The 8,958-nt window shown below is 46.5% G+C and overlaps 1 protein-coding gene across 1 annotated transcript; it reads right to left on the reverse strand.

Annotated features, from left to right (window-relative positions):
• Positions 1 to 811: 811 nt before the first annotated feature.
• LOC134063937 (arginine vasopressin-induced protein 1-like) lies at positions 812 to 5,702 on the reverse strand. The gene is made up of 4 exons (XM_062519701.1): positions 5,544 to 5,702; positions 2,307 to 2,535; positions 2,066 to 2,157; positions 812 to 1,605 (listed from the first exon to the last, which is right to left on the reverse strand). Exons 2-4 carry the CDS (start codon positions 2,511 to 2,513, stop codon positions 1,314 to 1,316), a joined length of 591 nt encoding a protein of 196 aa, XP_062375685.1. The 5' UTR covers positions 2,514 to 2,535; positions 5,544 to 5,702; the 3' UTR covers positions 812 to 1,313.
• Between the last annotated feature and the right edge of the window lie 3,256 nt (positions 5,703 to 8,958).

The following is an 8,958-nucleotide window of genomic DNA, read 5'->3' on the forward strand; positions in this document are numbered from 1 at the left end:
TGTGTGTGTGTGTGTGTGTGTGTGTGTTCACGTTTATGTGTGTGGAATGTGTAGTTAAAGGAGAATTCCGTATTTGTCACACAGTTTCTCGAGGTCACCAAGTACAGTTGGTACAAAACCAATCGGTTCTACATAGCTCCAGTTGCTATAGCTACAGTGCTACATTGTGGAATGTGTGTGTGTGTGTTTGAACATATGGCTTATGAACATTCTCCTCTGGGAAGGAATTCTCCTTTAAGCATGTCTTGTGCTCTGTTGAGGTGCTCTGCATGTGCCATCTCACACCTGTAGAGGGCGCTAGAGGGTAACTGGTTCATGAGCATGGTACAGTATGTGGGAACACTACAGGAGGGGTTTTTAATGTGTGAATATGTGCATTATGAATTGTGTGTGTATGTATGGTTGTGTAACGGCAAGAGTGTGTGTGTATGGATGTGTATCTAATGTAAAGGTATGGTTGTGTAACAGCAAGAGTGTGGATGTGTAACGGCAAGTGTGTGTGTGTGTGTGTGTGTGTGTGCACACTTTAAGGCTGATCACTTGTGGAACCGTTTGACATGCACCGCGACACGCTAGCCACAGGTCATGTGTCAAAGCTGATTAGCTGACACACACACACACACACACAGAAGAGTTCTCTGTTCAGCACACATAACCCAGCTCTGAGGCCCTCTAACTCTTTCTTGGACACACACACACACACACCCATACATACATACATACATACTAACATGCATACAAACACACACACACACACAAAATCTCTGAACAGGTTGTAGAAAATAAGTATTTATATAATAATAACACAGAAATAGAAAGGACACCAGCATTCTACAGCAGCATCTCGACTCTTCTTTACAAACATGCTCCGTACAGAAACATCCAGGGAAGAGAGCAACACATGGTCCTCATGGAAACACACGTGGATCTGTGTATGAGACATATTCCATATGGAAACACACACATATTCCATATGGATACGGGTGAATCTGTGTAAGAGACGTATTCCTTATGGAAACTCGGGAATCTATGTGTGAGTCTCAGTGTTAGTGTATGATGTGGGGGAGGTTGCCTTCGGGATTCCCTTAGCCCCCCGCCCCCCCCCAACGCAGTGGTGTGTGTGTGTGTGTGTTAGTGTATGATGCATTGGAGGTAGCGTTCCAGGTGTCCTTCTCCCCCTCAGAGTAATGCTGTGTGTGTGTGTGTGTGTGCTAGTGTATGATGCGGTGGAGGTAGCATTCGGGGTTCCCCTCTCCCCCCCTCGGCGGAGTGCTGTGTGTGTGTGTGTGTGTGTGTGTGTGTGTGTGTGTGTGCTAGTGTATGATGCGGTGGAGGTAGCGTTCGGGGTTGCCCTCTCCCCCTCGGCGGAAGGCTAGGCCCACTCTGCTGGTGAGGGAGGGGGCAGTCTGTGTGTCCACTGCTGGGGGGGACTCCTCTGCCCCCCTCCTGACCTCTCCCCCCTCCCTGGTCCCTGGAGTGTGTGTGTGTGTGTGCGTTTGTGTCGGAGTGTGTGTGTGAGTGGCAGCGTTGTCTCCATCAGAGTGTGTCTGAGCTTCACCCTCCTTATCGTCGTCGTCGTCCCGACTCGAAGAACTCTCACTGATCCTGAAACACACACACACACACACACACACACACACACACACACACACAGGTTTAAAGTCACAACATTTTGAAGACTTGGCTTCTACAATACTTGAGAACATCACTTGTGAGAGTGGACAATAGCAGTCAGCTAAAGAAAACTAACTAGCCCCCCCCCCCCCCACACACACATACACACCATCACGACAACTAAAAAGCAGTGTATGTGAGAGAGACAGAATGCACACAGAGGCTGTCAGCTCTAAACCAGCTCACTGACCAGCATTCAGTAACAATGCAGTGTGTGTGTGTGTGTGTGTGTGTGTGTGTGTGTGTGTGTGTGTGTGTGTGTGTGTGTGTGTGTGTGTGTGTGTGTGTGTGTGTGTGTGTGTGTGTGTATGTATGTGTGTATGTGTGTATGTGTGTATGTGTGTATGTGTGTATGTGTGTGTGTGTGTGTGTGTGTGTGTGTGTGTCTTACCTGAGGTGTCCAAAGGCTCGTAGCCAGCGGGGGCCAAGTGTGTGACGAGAGCTCCGGTTTCTCCGCCCCCTCGCACGTAGTCCTATGAGCGCCTGGGGCAGGGAGAGAAGACAGAGTGTGACTGTGACTGTGACTGTGACTGTGACTGTGACTGTGACTGTGTGTATGAATGAGTGTGTTTGCGAGTGTGTGTGTGTGAGACGTGCGGGCGTGCGTGTGTGCATGTGTGTGATCTGCTCACCTGGGTGAGTTCTGCTGGGTCGCCCCGCCCCCACACCACCTGTGCTCGTTGCTCCGCCTCCTCATCTCCTGACGAGCGGAACAGATGCTGAAGCTCACGCACAGACACGCCCACAAAGATATCGGCCACGCCCACCTTCCGGCTCCGCCTACACCACACCCTGGAGGGCCCGGCAACCGTAACCGGGCTGGGGACTTCTGCCGCCATCACACAAACACAGAAGGGGGGACTGGGGAGAGAGACACACACAAACACACATTAGAATCTACATAAAGAAAACGTGCGCACACACACATACACACACACATACACACACACATAAGAATATGCATAAAACAAACACACACACACACACATAAAAATCTGCATAAAGAAAACAAGCGCACGTTCACACACATACACACTCATAAGAATCTGCATAAAACACACACACACACACAAACAACATAAGAATCTGCATATAGAACACTCACACACACACATACACACAAGCCTGGCCACCGCCTGACTACGTACTTCCGCTCATTTACATTTCTCTTCATACTCTGGTATAGCTTGATTCAGCTTTGTTTACTCCGGCAAGTGCATCTCCGACCAATCAGCGAACAGAGGGCTTTCCCAAGAGCGATTACATTTAAGTTTCAAGCCTATCGTTACCGTTGTGTCCCCTGTGGTTATCATATGTCATTACCAAACGTTAGTGATTGAACTCCAATGAATTCAAACTTCAGACAAGCGTCCACAAACCAGGAAATAAACATTTGCCAATGGATCTAGGCCAGACTGCGCAGAAGAGCGTCTGGTCTCCAGGCTACATACACACAAACACACATAATAATCTGCATAAAGAAACTTAAGTTTACTTCTTTTACTTTTAACGAATGGCTTCACAGTAATTTTGATGACGCACGGATGTCTAATATGCAGAATTGTGAGAGTACTGAGATCAGAACTTGGCCTACAGCTTATGATTTTTATATTCATGAGCAGTTTCTCTCCTGATGTTTTTAATTCATGTTTCTAATTAAGGGCGCACTCACACTAGGTACGTTTCACCCGTGCCGTACTGGAGCACGGTTGCCTCTGGTCCCTGGTCTGCGCTCACATTGCATATAATCAAACCGTACTTGGGTACGATACTACGATTGAGTTGCTGTGTTCTAGAATCTTAATGCAACGTGTGATTGTTAATTGGAACGTTATTGTTTATTTCATCATTAATGACGTCGTGCTTCCATGCGTACCGTACCAGAGTCCACCTCTTCCAAGCGTACTAGCGTACCGTACCCCGGTACGGAACGAAGCGATCACACTGGTCAAACGAACCGGACTTTAGGGGCCAAGTGTACTCGGGTACGGTACGAATTGCCTGGTGTGAGTACGCCCTAAGTGTCCTCATTATAGTTGGCTAGTGGAATGCAGCTGCGTTGGGTCCTTCCACACGTGACATGTGATTGTTATTAGCTCCTCCTGATCCTGCACTCTTCCTCAGGGCACCTCTGTGTGGCCATGCCTCTGGAGGGCTCTGCTGTGTGTCTGATAGAGAGAGAGAGCGATAGAGAGATATAGAGATAGGTAGATAGAGAGAGATAGATAGATAGATAGATAGATATAGATATATAGAGAGGCAGAGAGAGATGGATGGATGGATGGATGGATGGATGGATGGATGGATGGATGGATGGATGGATGGATGGATGGATAGATAGATAGATAGATAGATAGATAGATAGATAGATAGAATTTTACCCATCTGTGGTAGTGAACACACACACAGACCAAACAGAGAGCAAAGGGCATGGTGAGAAGTGAACACACACACACACACACACACACACACACACACACACACACACACACACACACACACACACACACACACACACACACACACACACACACACACACACACACACACACACACACACACACACACACACACACACACACACACACACACACACACACACACACACAGCAGTGGGCAGCCTGTGCTGCGATGCCCACAGGCTTTGGTACTGCTCTCTGTGGTTGTGCTGTTCTGGACCGAACTCTTTTTGTCAGTTCTCAGCAAGCTGGGTTTTCTCCTCCATAGCGCTAGACAGGGAATTGTGTAACTTCAAGAGTAAGAGTCTGAAAATGTGAGTGTATCTCTCTCTCTCTCTCTCTCTCTCTCTCTCTCTCTCTGTTTGCATTATGTGATCATGTATGTGTGCGTAACAGCAGTTAGTTTTAAACCAGCTCACCCCACTAAACAACCAGTGAGCATTAAGTAAAAACCTCTTAATTAACCAGTAGAGTCTCTCCCTGCCAGATAAGCCTGCTTACCTCCGTGTCCTAACACTGCAGTGCAGATGGTCCTGGATCAGACCAGTCAAACACACACACACACACACACACACACAGCAGTGAGGCAGACAACAGGACAATGAGAGAGAGAGAGAAAGAACATAGAACAAGACATAGGCAACGAATGCAAGAAAAGACAGAAAGAACACAATAAAAGACATAGAGAACGAATGAAGGAAGAGAAAAAGAGGAAGCACGCAGAAAAAAAACAGAGAACGAGTATGGGAAGAGAGAGAGAACAAAAAGCACAGGAAGGGAACAAAAGCGAGCACTCTTGGTCAAATGTCATATGTTGTTGTGTTGTGTTGTGTTCCTAGGTAACACTATGGTCTAGTTTGGTTATTAGGGGATGCGTCAGCGACGTGAAGTTAAGTTGCCATGCCTACAGTGGCACGAGGAGGTTAAGCACTCGCCTCATAAGCGCGTGCCTGAGGTTAGGTCCGAGCAGCAGTCAGCTGGTGCGCTACAGTTCCGCTGCTACCGGCCCCCGTTAATCCCGCATCATAAACCCCATCACGCCTCCCACAGCGCGACTCCTAGCATTTGCCGCCAGGCGCCTCCTCCTCTACCGGCACCGGCGATGACCGGAATCTAAGTTAACGGGCACGACTGCATGCGCCACAGCTAAACCACCGCATGGATGCGGCAATAGCTTCAATTCTGTCGTCGGCCTGTGATTTCTCCTGTTGTTGTTTCTCCTGTGCTGTTTCCACACACACACACACACACACACACACACACACACACACACACACACATACACACACTGATGTTTGTTTCGTAACACCAACGATAAATAGGTCACATCAACGAGGCGCATATTACCCGTTCCCCCAGTTTGCACTATCAGCTGATACTAGGAACCCTAATAATGATGTTTTTCCATACCGTTTGCAAATGGAGACTACGACTCCTAGCACGGGTGATCTCCGGACATGGCTGTGGCGATGCTGTCGGTGAGGCTAGCGGACGGGACAGCGCGAGCCTGGGTGCTCCGGATGGCTGTGGAGGTCAGCGCGCGCTTGCAGGTGAGGATCAGCGGCAACGCAAGCTCTGCGTCTGGAATGCTGGCATGTTGTCGCGTCATGCTCAGCCAATAGGCGCGGAGAGAAGCCCACGGCCCGCCTAACGGTCTCGGGAAACCAATCGGGGCCACGACAGGGGCGTGGCTCGCTGTTGGCCACGTCGAATGTGGGAATTTGTTCATTGACGTCAGAACTGCTGGTTGGCCACGAGGCGATGTTTGGCCGCGGTGCTTCGGGGCGCGCGCACGCTCATGCCCATGATTGGTGTCCAGTATGAGTGACGTGTGCGCAGCTCAAAGACTTTATTCATCACACCGAATTCATCTGGAAAACGAGCACTCATAAGGATAAGCAACGTCATACCAACACACACACACACACACACACACACACACACACACACACACACACACACACACACACACACACATGAATACCTGGCACCAGACCTCTGCAACATACAACCCTCCAGCAACTCTGCAACACACACATACACCCACTCACTCACATGCATGCCTGGCTGGCACCAGACCTCTGCAACACACACACACACACACACACACACACACACACACACACACACACACACACAGCTCATGAAGCATATTTCCAAGCTATGCTTTTTGGTGTATCTGGAGGGGTGTATTTGCTGAGGTTAGTCTTAATTATATTCTTAAAACAGGACAAGACAAAACAAGACCTGCTGTCAGCCACGCCCACACACACACACACACACACACACACACACACACACACACACACACACACGCACACACACACACTCACGTACGCACACACGCACGCAGATGCGCACGCACAGATAAAACGTTCCGCCTTACACCCATTCTAGATGTGTCTCTTATGATCAAACACATGCCTGTACTCTATTTATCTTGTTTTTGAATCTCTTTCTCTCCCTCTCTTTCTCTCTCTCCCTCTCTTTATCTCTCTCTCTCTCTCTCTCTCACACACTCTTTTTGTTCAAGGTGGACTAATGCCTAGAAAAAACGAAATGTCCTCTGCGCTCCTGGGAATCACTATCTGGTCCATCAATGGAAAAGGACAAACTGTAAAGAATCAAGGTTCACCGGAGCAACTCAGATGTGAAGTTTAGATATTAAAGGGTCGCTGCACCCTAAAATAGTTTTTTTGAGCTGTTGATTGATTGAAAATACTTATAAGTGGTGAACTGTACTATTACCAGGGTTAATATTGACAAAAATCGTGTTTCTCGACAAAAGTAACATTTCGTCTGATTTTGTATTGGAGATATTGCTCTCTCGCGCATACTACCGTTTGAAAACATGCCATGGCATGTTGGTCCAAAATACTATTGGAATGCTGACGTTGTCCTGCACTTCTAGTCCGACACTACGTCACCGGGTCGTTACAAATTAGGACTGAAACGCCCCAACACCTGCTGCCCTGATTAGCCTACCTGTGATAAGCCATGTCTGCAGCACTCATTCCCAGATTGACACGAAATCACCATGGTTGATTGGTTGCAGCAGTGCTGCACTCTCTCTCCAAATTTCAGAACGTCTCGCCCATTTTCAAAGCCGTTTTCAGAAATGTGAAGTGGGTGGAGTTATGGGGTGAAGTGACTCTTTAATTCAGGTGCCAACATGGACTGATAGTGATAGTGCACTATGTTGGCACCTGAATAAATATTAGGGCTGTCAATAGATTAACATTTTTAATCTAATTAATTACATACTCTGTGATTAATTAATCTAAATTAATCGCATATAAAATGTAATCACAAAATCGCAATGTCAAAACTATTTATTTGCAGTAATGTGGTACTTAAAGGGATTATCCGGAGTAAAATGCACTCTAGATCAATTTACGGATGATTGGGAGTACATACGTTGAGTTGACATCAAATCATGTCATTCGGATGTGTTTTGAGAGAGTTCGATTTTACCGTTTTTAGCCAAAAACTCGTTAGCCTGGAAGTGAACCGGGCATGTCCTTTCGCCGCTACAAAATGGTATTTTTGTACCTCTTCTACTGTTCCGAACAACATTACACTTACGTGATGAGTTGACGAACTCCGGTGATATGCAAATTCTGTGCTGCAGACATGGCAGAGGACTTTGTTTTAATCAACACTTTCTTCTTAACACCGTCAGGCCGTTTTTTTTTTTCAGTAAATGTTCCAATCAATGATCCAGGCAGCACATTCTCGTCTCCCCATTTTACAGTCTAATGGTTACTGACTAGAATGGCTCTGGGTTAAAGGTCATCGATTAATCTGCGTTAATTTTTTTAATCAGTTATTTTGTCTCAAATTAATTAATCTAAATTAATCAGTTATTTTGACAGCCCTAATAAATACTGTATGTAAACTTCACACCTGAGTTGCTCCGGTGAACCTTGATTCTGGACTAATACCTGTTTTTTTTTTTGTTTTTTTGCTGTATTTATTTTATTTTACAGTAGTTTGTGTGTGTGTGTGTGTGTGTGTGTGTGTGTGTGTGTGTGTGTGTGTGTTGGGGTGAGGGGTTTAGGTGTCAGGGCTGGTTTTAGATTCCTTTTGACTCATAATAAGGGAAACTTCAATCAAGTCTCTCTCTCTCTCTCTCTCTCTCTTTTGCTCCCTCTCCTCCTATTCTCTTTCCCTTGTTTCCAAATCTCTCTCTCTCTCTCTTTTGCTCCCTCTCCTCCTTATTCTCTTTCTCTTGTTTCCAAATCTCTCTCTCTCTCTCTCTCTCCTTGTATTCTCTGTTTTGCTGGTTTCTTTTTATATAATTTCGTATTATTATTTATTAACTCTTTTAATGTACAGACTGTAATGTAAGACATGACAAGGTGACAGACAGACAGGGGAACAATACAGTTGAAAAACACAGGTGTTTTATTAATGAATGGGTAGAATGATCTGATATTCACATTAGCTGGTCACGGTTAGGGTGTTGAGAGGGGTTTAGAAACATGCTATGCATGAGTGTGGATAGTATGTGCCTAAGTGTTTCTGCTGTTTCTAAATCTCTCTCTCTCTCTCTTCTCTGTTTCTTGTTTCCAAACCTCTTCTCTCCCTCTCTTTATATTCTCTGTTTCTCTCGTTTCCAAATCTCTTCACATCCTCTTTCTCTCTCTTCTCTCCTTTCACTCTGTCACTCTCTCCATGTTTGGATGGGGCAGAGAGGGGGAGGAGAGAGAGAGGGAGAGAGAGAGAGAGAGAGAGAGAGAGAGAGGGAGGGGGGAGTGTGAATAGAGAGAAAGCAGAGATTGAGAGAGAGAGAGAGAGAGAGAGAGAGAGAGCAGAGGGCTAA

This window comes from Sardina pilchardus, chromosome 18 (genome assembly GCF_963854185.1).
Source record: "Sardina pilchardus chromosome 18, fSarPil1.1, whole genome shotgun sequence".
NCBI lineage: Eukaryota > Metazoa > Chordata > Actinopteri > Clupeiformes > Clupeidae > Sardina > Sardina pilchardus.